We start from the raw sequence: 19,204 nt of genomic DNA, 5'->3' as shown, positions 1-19,204 counted from the left end.
ATTGCTTAAAGAATGTACATGAGACCTATCAAGATTCTCTTTATCCATAACTTTCTCATGCCCTCTCTCCAAGTCAACATCCATTCCCACTACATCACCTATATCGAACCCTTAAGCAATATTCGTGGAGACCACATGAAACGTAGCAACAACATTCTCCTGCCCATTCTCCATACTAGAAACCCTTTCCACAACACTATTAGACAAATGCACATGTACAGTATCTGTAAAAACTTATGACCTTACATTCTTATGTCGTCCTTCAGCCACTCATTTGCGATTCTGCAAGGAATGGCCAATAGATTGACATGAAGATCAAAAGGTCGAAAGCTTTTCATAAACAATGTCCACATAAAAAGAAAACCCAATTCTTTCTATAAGAATTTGATCACACAATTTTTGTTTGAGGTCAACGTCCATTAAAATAAGGGCAAAATGTCTAAAATTCTTATTAGCACTAGTATTATCAAGCAAAAGAAGAGAGCCAATGCCATGAGAAATTGCAAATAAGATCTTAGGTTGCTAGTATTCTTGGGGAAGGCCAAGAATTTGAATCCAACATTGGGCATTAGATTGTTGCACACAATTTGGATGAAAATTAGGAGTCCATGAAAAGAGTCTTAACACCCCCAGCTTGAGGTCCCATTATCCACCACCCAAGACTTTACGTAAGTATTCAAAAAAGGAGAAGGAGAACTCAAAGAATCCCTTCCACATCGAGGTCATCTACTAGTGATCCAATGATTTCCATAAGTTACAATGCTTGCAACGTAACTCAAGAAGCCATGGAGGAGACGAGCCTTTCAAAATCACCAACCAACCATGCAAATTGTTTTACAGCCCTCTAAATCGACTCTATATATATTCCTCTTCCAAAATTTGAAACTGCAAGAGAATCCCCTTTCAAGCAAGGCACCGACAATTGGCTTAAAGGAACATCAGAAGCATTTTGCAATGCTTGGATAATACGTTGAATAACTTGATTAGACGAAGGAGTAGAGACATCATTCGCAAGGAAAATCCATGGTACCACAACATGATCACCCTTGACAACATGCAAGAGCTTGTAAAACCCTATAAAATCGTCATTCTTCATCCTTCACTTTTTGGATTTACTCTTATAAAAATTCCACTAAGTGATATTAGACACATTTTATAAATAAGTAATTTATATGTAGCAAAACTAATGAAGAAATTTTATAAGAACTAATGTGCCATAGACTTTCTATGTCAAATGTTTTAGACATTTTATGTTGATCTTAGATGCAACATAGATCATGACGACATAGAATATCCACACATTTTATGACAGGTCAACACATGACATAGAAAGTTCACTTTCTTTGTTAAGTGGTCAACGTTTGTTATAGTATGGGTACCAAATGTGATGTTTTAATCACATTAGCACCCATATTCTATGACAGGTGTGACCACATGTGACATAGTATGGTCAACTACCTTGATTGTGTTTTTAAACCTGTATAGAAAAAACACAATCCAAGCATTTCAATACAACATATAGTTGTCATGTTCAATACATATCTATATAATATACAATATCTCTCATTTAAATTCAAATAATGTACAAAGTAAACTAACTAGCAACCAAAAAGAGTTAACAATAAAGTTAAAGTGGATAAATATTATCATTAATTATTAACAATGAACAATTACTATAAGAATATGCCAATATTATCAAATAATAATCAAACTAAAGTAAACTAGCCATCAAAAATAAATATGAATACTAATGTATGTCGGAACCCGAAAGAGTTCAATCTTATCCACAGATGGTTTAGACTTCTAATTGAAAATCTCATCAATTAGAGAATGCTCAAAAATTCGACTAATCCCTAACTAATGGTTTTGAAAATGAGTTCGAAGTAGTCGTCACCGATGTTTTACTCAAAACATCAGAAAAAGGAAAAGATTTCTTAAAAATGCCAAAAATGGACTTTACAACCAGACTTGGATTCAGAGGTCTTTTACATATAGGGAAGGTATTAGGCACCCTATAATGCCCTAAATCGGTACCTTATAATGAAACTTGCGCGATAGAGAATAATGGTTTAAATATTAAGTTCCCTTTATTGATGATTACTTACATGCTTGAATTTAAATTCATAGGGTTTACACTAAAATATATACATGATTGCTTTTAATTATAGTAACGCTTATAACAAGAAAACGAGACAGAGAAAAGATTAGATGAGAATACCTCTTTGAATGAGCTTTTATAAATGCTTTGAATGTGGGGTCTTGAGGCATTTTTTGGCTACCTTTCACACTTACAATATACATCACTACTATTAAGAAATAAAGAAGAGGGGGAGAGAGAATTTTTGAGTTATTTAGGACTCTAGTAGGTGAATTTCCCGGTCCCCCGGGAGTAGTTTCGACTTTGGTATTTATAGACATCAAACCTGACAAGAACAACTCATTTTGGTTTTAAAACGACTAGTTTTGGATCAGTTTATGAAGGCAAAAGTTTGAATTTGGAACGACCCGTTTTGGAATTGGAAGGGCCTATTCCATATTTGAATTTTACCTTTAACAACCTGTGTCGAAACAGCTTGTTCCAGGCTAAGAACAACCCATTTCGACCTTGGATTTCTAGGCCTTTTTACGAGTTTGGAATGGCCCGTTCTAGATTGTGAATGACTCGTTCCAGGTTCCTAATTCACCCTTATTGGACTTTGGGCCTTCTGATGTCATATCATTTCGTTCTGATGTCATACTTGGGCCTTCAGGGACTTCCTTTGTCTCGTGCTAAAGTCTATTTTTGGTTTGCGAGCCCTAGATAAAATTAGGTGTCTACAATGTACATAAAGAAATGTAAAACTAAAAAAAAAAGTCATCCTCAAATTGACTCAAGAAAGTCAATGTCAATCTTTTTCGGATATCCTTCAGCTCTTCGTCGACAAATGGAGTTAGATTTTTTAATACCTACAATTAATTCAAAATAGAGAGAATTTAAACATTAGTCAATTATTAAACATTTAAATAATTGTTAAAGTAATTAAATTAATTTAAAAATGTATTACCTCCCTCCATGAGTCCCTAATATTGCCGATAATAATGGTGAGCATGTGTTGCATTAAGTAATAGTCACACTCATGAAATTAGAATATATTTTAATTCAATTATCAGTATTAGGTTGAGAGTTGACTTACTTCTGGGACAATATATTGAAGCATCATTCGAGCTATCGGATGAAGCCCCATAAGATTAAACTTGCATCCAAAGATCTACGAAAATGAATGATAAACCCAAAATAGTTAAATAATCAAATTATTATTTGTATGATGAAAATAGAAAAAAAAAAGCCATAAATATTCAAATGAGATACTTACGAGTCAATAAGGTGCCTAACAAGCAACTCAATAGTTTTCTTGTGTAATAAACACGGGAGAACCACAAGAAACTACCTCAAAATTATAATGAGGAGCTGCCAATGTGCCTTGCATTTTGTAATAGTGTTAAAAACTTGTAAGTTAGTGTAAACTTTAAATAAAATATAGTATAAGTACTTACCCATTCAAATAAAGTGCTATGTATACCTCATTTTCTCTTAACCTGAACTAGTATATCAAATACTCATTCATCTCAGTGTCTTTATTCCCAACACACTAAATGACAACTAAGTCAATGAAATCATAATAAAAAAACATTTTACATCTCTATAGAGACGCGACGAAGAGACCTTAAATTGTGAAAATAAACATAATGTTAGGAATGTGTAATTGAATATATTGAATTAAAAACCATTACAATTAATACTTACAACATTCATAACTAAATCATTGATATGGAAAGGAGGTCATCACTAGAAATGATGTTTGTCACATCACACTAGCATATAAAGAAAGAGATAGGCTCCTTCCTACTAATGACCTTGAGAGGCATGGTTATCTCTACATCACGCTTCTTAAGTTCCAGTGTTGTCAAAGCCAAACGATAGAGAGGAGAAAACTTAGAAAGTGTTGGATTTGTAGCAACGACCATTTTCCATTTTATAGAATTAACCTAAAAATCATAGAATATAAGTTATTAAGTTAGTGAAATACAATTAAGGACATCATTTATAATTAGTAAGTCGAAACATTAATTACCTAAGGCACAAGAACTCGAGCGTCATGTTTTCTACCGTCGACAACCTCCACACATACCATATCATCTAGAACTACCTAGCTAGTGGTGGATGATTGACCCCAACATGTACACCTTAGTTATAGCCACCAATTGCTCCAAGGTGCCATCGATGTGTAATTGCACCTCTAGTGGTGCCTCATCAGCAACATCCTCCCTCAGCATTAAGGACAACATAGCTCCTCTTCGTGCTAATAAGAAGAGAAGGAGGACAAGGATGAGAAGGTTGTGTAGTAGGACCCATCAATGCAAGCTCTACTCTAAGGTTCACTGACAACTCTGCCTTCATGTCTACATACATGTCAAGTTGAACCTCAACTTTAAGGCATGCTTAATTATCATCACTAATTTATGATCTACTGACATGCCTAACCAACGGAGGTCTAAAGAGAAAGCAAATTCCTCTGGCTCGTCCAGTTGTATAAACACAACCTGAATGCTTTGGTTTACCAATGACAATCGTCAAAATGTCCTAACACCCCTCCTCAACAAATTTCCCTGTGTGAGCTGGTCTTCTAAATCATCCTACAACACAATAGTTTAAATAAATATGTTAGTAACCCATGATCAGTAATACATCCAACATATGAAAAATATAATACTTACAATCTTCCTTACTAAAACCCAAGTCGACTCATTTGTGTACTCCTTGGCTTTCCTATAGTAAGCCTTTTTCCATTTGGCATGACGAGTAGGTTAATTCTATTGACTAATCCCTGATTCACCATACCATCATAAAACTTGTCATATCCCCCACGAGACAATACATGGCTATAGATATTAAGTGCTTGGAGGTTCTATGCTTGCTTTATCTTTTCCTATTATATACATAATAGAAACACATAATTGATTAGTAATAACAATACACATGTAAATAAATGATTTAACTGGTGAGTTGACTTAATTACCAAAAACAATCTTATGAATTGAATTTCACAAAACCTTTGTTAGGTCTGTTAATCAAGGTATTGATACTTTACACAAGAGTCTTTTACTTTATTTTCACAAAAAATGTAAGAACTAGTGAATTGACTCTTAAAATCCCTCCAATGTTGCCATACATAAGAAATATTTTTGTTTCCTTAACTAGTCAATGTTGGAAATGTCATAAGTGAGTTGCATATGACATATATAACAATTTTGTTGTTAAATGTTTAATAATTAATTAACAATCATTAATTATACAAAGTTAATGTTTCATATCGTTATAATATCTCATATTTGTTTCTTCATGCTCTTTGAAACATGGTACCAACTGTCATAGGTAATTAAATCCTTGCTTCTCTTAGTCAAGGCTAAAAAATTGTGAAATCATTTTTTAGTTGGCTCATAAGCAAACCTTGTCTCCATGTTGTTAAGTCAAAATACGATCTTGGATCCCTCAAGTTTTAATGATAGCAAACGAAATATTTTCTTTTGAATAAAATCAATTATCTATAAAATATTCTATATCAGACAAAGTGTAAAATGTATATCTTTCGTAAAATGAAAGGAATCAAATGAAACATACAGTTTGTATCATTATGTATTAAACATACACTTTTAAGTGAGACTAACAATAATTTCCATTAAGCATTTTATTCCTTAACAGATCGACCAAGAAAGATATCTTGGAATTCTCAAAATCTATTAAAGAAGAAAAAGTCAAACTATTTGTCAGAACCAAAGGCAAAATCTCGGATATCACAAAAAAGCAGAAAAAGGCTTTGTGTTGACATTTAATATCGATAAGTAGCCTCCTAGATCAGATAAGAAATACACATTTTACTGAAAAACATTTAATATTCTCATTTAATAAAGCAGCCATAACCTTTTCCCTCCAGGATCAATAGTGAAGACAAAAAGCAACTTGAGAGTTCAATTCAAAGTGCCACAATGGTCATCTTCTCTAAAGTTACAATATAAAGATCAAGCCTTCAAGAAAGAACAAATAGAGATACACATTCAAAGAAACACTCATTGTGAATTCTGTATATACTTCTTTATAGACTATCTGTACTTTCATTTTTGGTTGCAACATGTCTATAAGAGGCAAAACAACCTCATAATCTTCTGTAACCTTTGTTGTAACGGGTTGAGCTTGGAGAGGCTTGTTTGGGAAAGAATACATGGTGTTAAGCCTGAAAAGACTTGTTGTTCAAAGAATACTTGGTTAGTTGCTTGAAAAGGAAAGTCAAAGACTACTTAAGATTTAGCTAGAAATGGCTTATTAAAAGAATACTTGTATCATGTTTAAAAGATAGTGAAACTCAATCTGGTTAGGTTGAGAACTGGACGTAGTCTTAATGGTTGAGACGAAGCAATATAAAACTCCTATGTTTTATCTTACTTTTCTTATATTATATATTATTTTATTTTATTTTATTTTTAATTTTGGTTTTATTATATTATATATTATATTTATTAATATTTTAGATATATTATTGTTTTGGTTCCTTGTCGTATATCATTTTTTTTTCAGTTTAGTTTCTTGACTTTTAAAAAAGATTCATTTTAGTTAATATCTTTATTAAGCCAATTGGTCTTCTATTAACTAAACACGGTAACATTATCAACTAGTTAAACTATGAAAGATGTCGCATGATGAGTGTCTGTCACATGATAAGTAAAAGGCAAATCAATTAAGTCTAATAAACATATTTTAATAGATTAAAGTGAGATTTTTAAAATTTAAATTAATATTAGAATGTAGGTTTTAACTTAACTCAATCCTATAAATGAGAAATTGTCTTTTAACTTATATATACTCTTTATTTTTTTTATCTGTGGAGCTTAAATTTTTTCGACAAGTAATAAACAAAAATAAACAAATAGGATGAAAAATCAAAAGTGAATTATAATTTTTTTCTTCTTCTTATAACATATACACCCTTTTATTGTGAAATGGTTATTTTTGTTTCTAAGGGTAGACAAAATTAACAAGTACACCTGATCCAACCCCCCCCCCAATCCGTAGGTAATTTTCCACGGATAAATCCGTGAAAAATTCTGTGAAAAATTATTTTTTTTTAAATTCAAAATTGAGGAGTTTCAATACATTCTTAGAATGTAAACTCATAAAAAAATTAAAAAAATTAATTTAATTATAAAATGAATAATTCAAATTATATTTATAAAATAAAAAGTAAGATAAAATTAGAGAGATTAAAATTATAAAATTTTAATAGTGTTATAAAACATTAAAAAAGAAAAGAATTAATAAATAATAGAAATAAAATATTATTTAAATTACAATATAGAAATTCAAAAATTTAAGACAAAAATATACTTAAAAAATAATTCAAATTAAAATATGGAAATTCAAATATTTAAAGTGAAAAGACAAAAATATACTTAAAAAATTATTAAAATTAAATTATTTAAATATATAATCATATTATTACAAATAAAATTAGAATATATAAAATAAAAATCAGTTAAGGGTATGATTATCTATTATTTTTTAGACAAAATCAGTTACAAGATGACGTATAACTTTATATTAAATGTGAATTTTGTAAATTCAACCGTTAAATTAAAAATATTTTACTCTTAAATCATATATACAAAATGTTATATTAATCGAAGATGATTTCTTATAAAACAAAATTAAATCTGTTGAAAAATTTATATTTTCGATGAGAAAATTTTTGTAGGAAAAGCTATATTATTGATGAAATATTTCAGACAAATTTATATTTGTCGAAAATGTAAGAACTGGTTTTAAATTTGATATGAAAATATTATGATATTATTAGATAAGATTTTAAGTTAGTATTTTATTAATAGTTGACAATTAAAAAATAAAACAAGGATAAATACATTTTTTGAATTTTATATGTTTGATTTAAGATAACTTATAAAATAACTCTTTGGTAAAGTTATTCCGCTCAGTAACTCATGGCGTGTGTTGAATTTTATCGATCTAATTAATTGTTAAATTAAAAGTTACTAAATTTTACTAATAATTAATATAAAAAATTAATTAGTTTTGGAATAAATTATTTGTGAATTAACAATATAATTGAAACATTAATTATTTTAAATTATTTAACTAAAATTTTATTGACAATTTACTATATGATCTTAATATTTTTGTATAATTAATATCTGGTTTTACTATATGATCTTAATATTTTTGTATAACTAATATCTGATTTTAAATTTGAATATAAGGACTAAAATAAGATTTTTTTTAAATTACAAGGACTAAAAACAACAATTTTAAATTTAAGGGACCAAAAACAGATTTACCTTAAATTTGAGGAACTAAAAACATATTTAAGCCATTTAAATATTAATTGATTCGCCATATTATTAGTCTTAACAAGTACTCCTCTTGTTCTTTATTATAAAAAGGAAAAATACATATATTTTTTTTAAATTAAAAAAATTCAATTACTTTTAACTTATTTAATGATATTTTCCTTAAAATATTCTTTCTTTGATGCATGAATTTACATTTATAGTATTTTTTTTTTACATTTATAACAAGAATAAGTTAAGAAAAATATTATGAAATTAATAAAATTTAATGTAGATAATTAATTTTTTTAATAGGTGTGAAATCAGTGTTTTGCTTATAATAGATTTAAAAAAAAAAAAAGAGTATATATCATCAACAGAAACATAAGTACTATTGAGGAACATGAGCCTTGAAGTTTCTTTATCATAAATGCTATGGCCATATAATGGTCCATTTCAATCATTTATAGCATCGTAAGCTAGCTAGGGCAAGATGATTACAATATTCAAAACATATAACCTCGAGTGATGTAATAGAATTATCGAAAATTGAAATGAATGGCAACAATTAATAATATGCATGGTTGTATATCCATGCAAGTATAACCAACAAATTAGCACACATGAATTTGATATATATATATACATGCATGAAGATTAAAATCTACACGTGAATGGAGTTCACAATGGGAATATGTGCCGTGAGACTGAACACAGAGACGTTGTGTAGTTGTTAGCTAGCCACAGTTTATTCTGGCACATTGATGCTAACAAGTCCTCACGCATATTAGGTCCCCCACCCACTCAGTTCGATGTTTTTTTTTTCCCTCCTGCGAGAGATGGAGAAAGAGGGACGTGCAAGTTGTGTACAATTCATCACTTGGTTTGTTTCGACCAAAGAGGTGTGAGATATATTTGAAGATGCTATATATTGCTGTTTGCTAATGCATGAAAAATAACATCGTTTTGGGACACGAGCTTCCTCTTCATGCATGAGTAGGCATCACCAATCCTCACAGTCACATCACCCTAATTGTTATGATCAAAAAATCATAGCCTCAAACTGCCACAAAGGACATCCGTTATTTTTATATGTACAGACCATACATGAACTCACACACCTACCTATACAATCATACCGTCCGTGAATCTATTGGCACATATGGTTTTACAGTTTTAGGTTGAATCCTGTGGATGTAAAGGAGAAAGTACTTGTAAGTTTTATTTTGAATTTGTTGAAATTATGTGTAACTCTAAAAATTTATACAAAAATTTTAACCTTTTAATAATTGTTTGTACAATACAAATTTATCGATTTAACTATTGAATTATGTGATATTATGTTCAAGATTATGTATATCAAATTTTCTATATTTAAAAAAAAAATCGTAGTTCATCAATGTTAGGATATATATAATCAAAGTTTTACATCGTTCAAAGAAAAGGATGAACAAGGGCTCTTATACATAATTATCTTCATTGAATAAAGATATTGAATAATGATAGAAAGCAAAATCACGAGCCTTTAGATCTAAAGTGAATAATATCTTATCAATATGGAGATATGTACGTAATAAATTCCAATATCATGTTAATGATGGAGTAATGATGCAAGTACTTAGCTTATGCTTGAGCTACTTATTGGATGCACTCGTGGATAACTTCCGTTGTAAAGGAAGGTAAGAGATAAGTCATGATCTTTTATTTGTGGAGAGGATTATTGAGATATAATCAAAATTCCATATCATTCAAACAAGATAATGAACATGAATTTATATGTATACAATAGTCACCATCGGTAAGAAAGACCTTTTGGGTAATGATGAAAAAAAAATTTATAAGGATTTAATCTTAAAGTAAACAATATCTTATTAATGGAAATGAAAACATGTATGTGTGAAAATCCTCCGGTATATAACAATCACATAAATTTGATATATATGATCTTGAGTATAATATCAAATAATTAGATCAATTAAATTTGTATTGTACAAAAAGTTATTGAATTAATTAATATTTAAATTTAACATCAAATAATATGATTTTCTTTTTTACTTCATTTTTTCCATCCAAATTATTCGAATAAAAAACATTTGCTCAGAAGATGCAAGCTTGTTTTACTCATAACTACATAATGTTGGTAAATATGAATATATAATAAAATGACCGATTATTATCTTTACTACATATATTATATATGATATAATATTATATATAAAATTTTTTATATATGATCTAATATTTTGTAACTACATGATGTTGGGAAATATGAATATATAATGTTGATTACATTTAAGTTGTTGTTCAATTTTAACAAAATTTGATATAAACATATAAAATGATATGAACTTTCAATCTAACGGTTAGATTTACAAAATTTACATTTAATATAAAATTATTAAGCAATATAATACTTAGTAAAAGTTATACCGTTATTATTATAACATTCCTCTTTTTATATATATATATATATATATATATATATAATTTTATGGATCTAGGTTGAATTAGTATTTTTATGACTTGTGATGATGACTGTGCTTAAAAACCTCATGCATGAATTGATGATGACGATACATTTGAATGCAATTTAATTAATGCTGTGAAATTGCAAAAAGTTGAGTGGAGATGGGATTGTGCATAGAACTACCACGAGTTCCAAGAAGATTTTGAGGTTGGTAATCATGACTCAATTTCTTTCTAACTTCTTCTGTAAATTACTTATCTTGCTTTTCCTTGTTGGTGCCATTTTGAGGCATGCCAGAACTCCACTCTTCTAGCTATTTTCCCTTCTCAACATAAATAAACTTATCTAGTAATGTGTGTTTGATTTACCATTTGAAAAATACCGAATGAAATTTTATATATTCCAATGCACAAAATATTGTAATAATTCTTTTGTCCCATTTCATAAAAATAATTTATATACAAAATGTATAAATAATTCTTTTGTCCCATTTGATAAAAATAAGTTATACATAAAATGTAAAAATACTTCTTTTATCCCATTTGATAAAAATAAGTTACATTAAATGTAATTTTTTCACAAATTCAACCCTAGTGTCATTATGATTTGTGAAGAAGTAATAAAATATTATTACATTCATTTATTTTATTTTATTTATAGCATATGTATCTTTTTATCTTATTAAGGGTTTGATTTTGAATTGATATATATAGAAAAATATTTATTGATAAAGGTCAAATCTAATTAAATGAATTTTAGAATTTCAAAAAATTAGTTTTTAACTTCGATTAAAAAAGATATATAAGTTTTTTTAACAAAAGTTTTACTTGATTTAGATAAAATTATTATGATATTTAAATTTTTTAATATTTTAATATAGTTGTATATTTAATTATTTATGAAATTTCTCTGTAACAAGCTTTTTTATTGCTTCTCACAAACTTTCCTTAATTTCTCTTTCATTTTTGTTTTCTTCATTGCCTCTCTTTTTTGCTTTTGTTAATTTTTTTTTCTGCAGAGACAAAGACGATCCTTCGTGCGGAAGAGGAATGGATGAAACTACTTGTTTAAGAAAAAAAAAATAGAAACAATTTTTTTATGGGTAACATATACAAAATAAACTTTATCGAGTAACAATATATAAAATAGAAGGGAATGTGTGTTGCATTTATTTCTTAATTAAATTTTTATAAGGTAAAAATAATAACTACTTTTATTAAAAAAATAATTAATGTAACGAAATGTTTAGAGTTTTTAGTTAAATTGTGTTTTTAATTGGTATAAAACTTTTATGATTTAAAATATTTTGCATATTATTAAAAGATCTAACAACTCAAAAGATTATAATGTGAATAAAGCTAATTTTTAATTCAACTTATTATTTAGTGTAAAACTGTAAATGAAGTTAGAATAAAAGAATATCTTGTTAGATATAATTAACAAAAGAGATTTTAATTTAAAAAATTGAAAAAGGAAAACATCTGAACACGATATACTTAGTAATTAAGCAATTTTTAGAATAAGAAAAAAAAATGATAGTGTGTAATTTTTTTTTTCTTTTACAATACTCTTTTCATCCCATAATAATTGTAGTTTAATATTTTTACATATAGATTAAGAAGAACAGTAAATATATCAATTTTTTTTATATACTACGATACGTTACTTTGAATTTGTACCGGAGGGATCTTATCGATCACGTGGACCAACACGTGTCGTTTCGTCAGACACCCACGCGAACTAGAAACAGCCATGAACCTCCTCGTTAACATCGGTTCGGCATCTAGCCGAAGGCGGAGAAGAGTTCGATAGCAACCTCGGCCCAGTCGATGACCATAAGAATAACACCACAATGCGTTTCCAGGCGTTGCGTATCGGCTTGGGCGGATTCCGATAGGGTTTGGATAGCCGAACAAATGCATCTCGGTCCGGCCAACGACCGAACACACCTAGTAACCCAAGCACTTACCTATCGGCTCGGCAACGAGCCGAAAGGCAAAAGCAGATTACAACAATGATCATGATTAGCAAGGACAAGTACATGATTAAGGCATAACCAGCCGATTAAGATCGTATTACCTAATTTGGTAAAGGTCAGAGAAGGCCCACCATGCTCAGGCCCATGTCAAGTATTATAAATAGATCACACGTAACAAGGTATGTCACTGTTCATTAATTATCCTAGAAAATCGTGCATGTGCTGACTTGAGCGTCGGAGTGCCTTTTGCAGGTACCTCCCCCCTCCGAAGAATCCACCAGAAGCATCCGTTCGACCCTTCACCACTCAGAAGACTACGAGTGTACCCTCAGACAGGTACATTTTGGCGCCCACCGTGGGGCCGAACCGATAACCATGAAGAAACCTTTTGAAGAATCATGGCAAAAACACGAAGAACTAACATGGAAGACCACCATTCCGAAGATGAGCACCGATCTGGGGTAGACAATGCCTAGACGGTAGAAGAGACAAACTTGACCGATATGGTACGCCAAATGAAGGAAGAAATGGTTGCCATGAAACAGCAACGGGAAAAAGATGCTGCCGAGATGGCTACGTTGCGAGAAGAGAACGACACCCTTAAAAACCAGTACCGGGATCCTACATGGAAACCCTCTAACACTACCCACACTCAGGGGTCGTTTCACTCGCACGGCCATCACACCTCTATCCCTCACACTTCTATTGCTGCCCCAGACGTCCATGCTTCGGTCGGCTGGCCGATACAACTAGTGCCGGCCGGAGCACACTGACACCCCTTCACCCCAAACATCATGCAATCTTCACTCCTTGACTATTGGAAGTCCTTGCCACTCGACAAGTACGATGGTACAACCGATCCAGATGAGCACGTGGATGTGTTCTTAACTCAGGTTACCCTAAGTACCACTGATGATGTCGCGTTGTGCCGAATCTTTCCAACGTCATTAAAAGGGTGAGCACTGAGCTGGTTTACTCAACTCTCGGCCAACTCTGACGACTCGTTTAGCTCATTGGCATCTCAGTTCACTATCCAGTTTGCTACGAGCCGACCCTACCAGCTGACTTCGTTGGCCTTGGTAAGCATCCGACAAGAGAAGAAGGAATCCCTTCGGGCGTTTGTGAGCCGATTTAACAAGGCAGCACTGGAGATCTGAGATCTAAACCCGGCCGTCGCCCTTCACCATCTAACCACCGCCCTAAAACCAAGACCGTTTGCCAACAGCATCTGCAAAAAACCACCAACCGACATGGATGACTTACGTCGACGCGCCGAGAAGTATATGCAGATGGAGGAACTAGCCGAATTTCGCAACCAAGCAAGGGCGGAAGCGATCGTCAAACCCGAGAAGCAGGCCGAGAACAGCTTTCGAAGCCGTCCGAAAAAGCTCCTCCCTCGAGAAATCCCCCCCGCGGGCCGAGGTACTCACAATACACGCCACTCAACTCCAACCGATCGGCTATATTGGAACAAGCGCTCGCCACCGAAGTGCTCACAATCCCAAAACGAGCATCGACCCCCCCTCGAGCTGACACAAGCAAGTCGTGCAGGTACCACCGAAACCGAGGGCATTCGACTGAAGAATGCTCGGCTCTAAAGGATAAGATCGAGGACCTAATCAAGCAGGGACAACTCCAAAACTTTGTGGACCGACATAACTCTTCTCGGGATGTTGAACGCACTCGTCACCATGAGCGAAACGATCGACAGCAGACCGAAAGGCGCCCTCACCGGGAACGCAGCCGATCGAGGGAACGAAGAGAGGAAGAACCGACACCCCAAACCCGTCGAGTCATCAACACCATAGCTGGCGGGTTTGATGGCGGTGGTACCACCTCTTCAGCTCAGAAAAGACACTTACGAGCCGTCCGAGGCATCCACGCCGTTGAGAAGGTTCACTGCAAACTACCGTCTATCACCTTCTCCGAGGCCGACTTCAAAGGCATTGATCCCAACCAAGATGACCCGATGGTTATCAGTGTCGAGATCCACAACTGTATTGTCCGAAAGACGCTCGTTGATCAAGGAAGTTCGGCAGATATTCTGTATTGGAACACTTTCAGACAGCTCGGCATTCCGGACACCGAGTTGGTTCCAACAACGAACCGTTGGTGGGGTTCTCCGGCGAGCGAGTTCACACTAAGGGGTACATCAAGCTGATTACACGGTTTTGCTTTGACGAAACCAAATACACAGACATCTCAATAAAGTTTGTCGTAGTGCATGCCAGCACATCCTACAACATCCTCCTCGGAAGAACCTCCCTGAACCGGTTAGGTGCGATCGTGTCAACCCCGCACTTGGCCATGAAGTTTCCATCAGAAACAGGCCGAATCCTCACGATCCATGCCGATCAGAAAGCAGCCAGGGAATGCTATTTTGCAAGCCTTCGGCTGCCACAACTACAAGCTGAGCCGACCGGTCCGAAACGCATCCACGCAATCACGCCCGACACAATAGTGTATTTTGACCCACGAATGGAACAAACTGAAAGGGTCGAACCCATTGAAGATCGGTACCCACTTGTCATTGGACCAACAGATTCACATGTAACCTATCTCGAATCCAACTTGCCCGAACAAGCACGCCGCGAGATCAGACAAGTCGTGACTAAGAACAAAGATCTTTTTGCATGGCAACCTGCCGATATGCCCGGAATTGACCCCAACTTTCTTTGTCACAAGCTCTCGGTATGCCGAGAGGCAAAACCAATCGCCCAAAGGAAGAGGAAAACGGGAGAAGAAAGGAAGAAAGCTATCGAAGAAGAGGTTACTAAGCTCTTAGACGCTGACTTCATTCGTGAGATTCATTATACGACCTGGCTAGCCAATGTGGTTATGGTTAAGAAATCAAACGGCAAATGGCGGATGTGCACCGACTACACAGATCTAAACAAGGCATGCCCCAAGGATGCTTATCCCCTGCCGAACATAGACCGATTGGTCGACGGCGCGGCCGACCATAAATTCTTGACCTTCCTCGATGCATATTCTGGATATAACCAAATCCGTATGTATCCTCGAGACGAAGATAAAACAACATTTGTCACCGAATCGGCCAACTACTACTACCAAGTGATGCCGTTCGACCTGAAAAATGCGGGAGCCACCTATCAACGGCTCATGGACAAGATCTTCCACGAACAGATTGGGAAAAACATGGAGATATACGTGGATGATATGGTCGTAAAGTCGGCTGAGACGCCCTCCCATGTAGCCGACTTGGCTGAAGTTTTCCAATCACTTCGAAGGCAACAAATGAGACTCAACCCTGACAAGTGCGTCTTTGGTGTTTCGGGTGGCAAATTATTGGGTTTCATGCTATCAAACTGAGGCATCGAAGCAAATCCAGAAAAATGCCAAGCCATCCTAGACATGAGAAGCCCTTCAAACCTCAAAGAAGTCCAAAAGTTGGCAGGCCGATTGACCTCCTTGTCTCGATTCCTACCCTGCATGGCCGAAATCTCCAATCCAATCATCGCCCTTCTGAAAAAAGCCAACTGGTTTCAGTGGACAGAAGAATGCGAAGCTTCCTTCCAGATGTTCAAACAACGCCTCGACACGCCTCCAATACTAGCCAAGCCAACTCCCAGCCAAGTAGTTCTCTACTTAACGATTTCTAGTGAGGCCATCAGTGCCGTTATGATACAGGAGAAAGACGGTCAACAATATCCCATATACTTTATTAGCCGAGTGCTACAAGACGCTGAACGTCGATATCAGTTATTGGAAAAGGTAGCCTTGAGTTTGATATACGCGGCCCGGCGACTTTGACAGTACTTCTAGAGCCACAGGGTGGTAGTCTGAACCGATTTCCCTGTTGCCAAGTTGTTGAGAAAATCGGAACTGGCAGGTCGTATGATGGCTTGGTCAATCGAGCTATCCGAATTCGATATCCACTTCGAGACTCGGGGTTCTATCAAATCACAGTGTTTAGCCAACTTCATCAACGAACTATCCCCTCCCGGACAGTTCGAAGAAAGCACATGGACCATGCATGTTGATGGATCTTCCAACCGTCAAGGCAGTGGAGCCGGCATCATATTGGAAAGTCCGTCTGGTATTACACTGGAACAATCTTTGCACTTCGGTTTCCGGGCATCTAACAACCAAGCCGAGTACGAAGCATTATTAGCAGGAATGCGCTTGGCAACCGAGATGGGCGTCCGTAAGATCGTATGTTGGATAGATTCGAAGGTCATAACGGAGCAAGTTAATAACAATTTCCAAGTTAAAGACCCCAACCTTCTGAAGTACTACCACCTCTTTCGAGGCCTAAGTGGTCGTTTCGACGACGTCCAGGTTCGCCACACACCGCGCAACTGTAAAGAACGGGCCGACCAGTTGGCACGGCTAGCCAGCAGCCAAAAGTCAGGTCAACTCCGAGCAACTATACACCTTGAGCGCCCCAGCCCAAGCGTCGCGCAAGGATGCATGCCGGTTGATGAATCCCCCAAGACATGGATGACCGACATACTCGATTTTATCGTCCACGGCAAAGAGCCAGCCGATTCGTCCGAAGCAAAGAAGTTGAGGACACAAGCTGCACGGTATTCTGTCGTATCAGGCGAGCTTTACCGAAGGGGATTTTTCACCCCCTTGTTGAAATGTCTCGAGCATCAGCAAGCCAATTATGCCGTTTGTGAAGTTCACGAAGGCATTTGCGGATCTCATTCAAGAGGACGGACATTGGCCACCAAGATCTTGAGGGCCGGTTATTATTGGCCGACCCTAAAAACCGATTGTGCTGATTATGTGAAGAAATGTGCACAATACCAAAAGCATGGAAACCTCATACATGCCTCGGCCACCGAATTGCATAACATCAGCTCTCCTTGGCCGTTCGCCTTGTGGGGAATCGACATACTCGGCCCCTTCCCTGTCGCAAAAGGGCAAGTCAAGTTCCTCTTAGTAGTCGTGGACTACTTCACCAAATGGATAGAAGCCGAGTCGCTTGCTTCTATCTCGGCCGCTAACGTCCAAAAGTTTGTATGGAAGTACATAGTCACCCGCTTCGGCATCCCTTATGCTATCGTTTCCGACAATGGACTTCAAATCACCGATCAGAAGTTCAATTCTTTTCTCCAAAACCTGGGTATTCGGCATCGGTTCTCATCGGTTGAGCACCCGCAATCAAACGGACAAGCTGATTTGGCCGTTGGTCCCGCCCCACCACCTTGGGAAGTTGGTGGATTCCCGCGCACGCCGGTCAGGGTCTTATTCACAGTGGTTGCCGCCACTTGGTTCCTGATCAACGTGCGGATGTCTAGATCGTCCTCTTCATAATTCGCCATGATACCTGCACATCATTAGTCAAAATCAATGATAACGCAAGAATTTAAACAAGTAAGAAAGGTACTATACCAATCAATTCTTCAACTACGTCGGTCGATTCACACAATCGGACCAAAGGACGACATGGTAAAGGCCGAGGCAGATTCTCTAAAAAATTCAAACTCGCCCTCTCCTCTGGGGGAATTCGAGATTTGGACAGCGTGTCGTACTTCCTCGGCTTCCGAGTCCAGTACAACGGAAATAGTGATCTCCCTTCGGCATCGAAGAAATATTTGTTCCCTATGACCGGCCGAATCATCACCTTGATAAATCCCACTTTGAAATTCTTGTAGGAAGTGGTGAAAGGCTGTAACAGGCAATCACTATGCCGAACCAGTGACAACCACTTAACCTTCTTCGTAGGCCGAGACGAATAGAAATATAGGAATAGGTGCGGAGTGGGTTGGATGCCGAGAGCCAGACACAACTGTCTAAACCCTTGCATCGCCGCCCAAGTGTTTGGATGAAGTTGACTCGGTGCCACGTTCAGAAGTCGTAGTATACCCATAAAATAATCATCAAAAGGGAGAGTTATCTTCAAATCCCGGAACATGTAATCATACACATAAAAGAACTGGTATTTGCACGACCCTTGGTTCAAGTACACGAAATCCGGATTCGGCCCTCCATCGCCTCGGCATGGCTGAAAGAAGATGGGAGAGGGTTCCTCTTCCTCGGGAAAGGTCAAGAATTTCACCGCTAATACGAAACGAACGATAGAGTTCTTATCGGTATATCGGCAATACACGCTGCCAACCTCCCCGTGCATCCACGAGTACCCAAGGGTCGCTATGGGAGCAAAATGCCTGGACGACCCACCACCCTTGCTCGGATGATCATCAGAGACTATCGTCGACGAAGAATCACTCCCACTCCGCGACCGTTCGGACCCGGAAACGGACTCATGATCCTCCCTATTGGAAGCCGAGGCCGATGCGGCGTCTCAGTCCGGCGACACTCGCAACCCAGAATCACCTGTGTCCCCAGAGGAGTCAATATGAACAACATTTACATCTGCCATTATGTACCTGAATGTTGAACTTGACCAATCT

The 19,204-nt window shown here is 35.7% G+C and overlaps 1 protein-coding gene across 1 annotated transcript; it reads left to right on the top strand.

The window, feature by feature from the left end:
* The first annotated feature begins 16,679 nt into the window (after positions 1–16,679).
* LOC109818997 (uncharacterized) lies at positions 16,680–18,104 on the top strand. Its single transcript, XM_020384562.2, has one exon. It carries the CDS (start codon positions 16,680–16,682, stop codon positions 18,102–18,104), a length of 1,425 nt encoding a protein of 474 aa, XP_020240151.2.
* The last annotated feature ends 1,100 nt before the right edge of the window (positions 18,105–19,204 follow it).

This window comes from Cajanus cajan, chromosome 9, assembly GCF_000230855.2.
Source record: "Cajanus cajan strain Asha chromosome 9, NIPB_CcT2T_4, whole genome shotgun sequence".
Taxonomy (NCBI): Eukaryota; Viridiplantae; Streptophyta; class Magnoliopsida; order Fabales; family Fabaceae; genus Cajanus; species Cajanus cajan.
The sequence above is the reverse complement of the archived record's forward strand: the minus strand, read 5'-3'. Positions and strand labels throughout refer to the sequence as shown.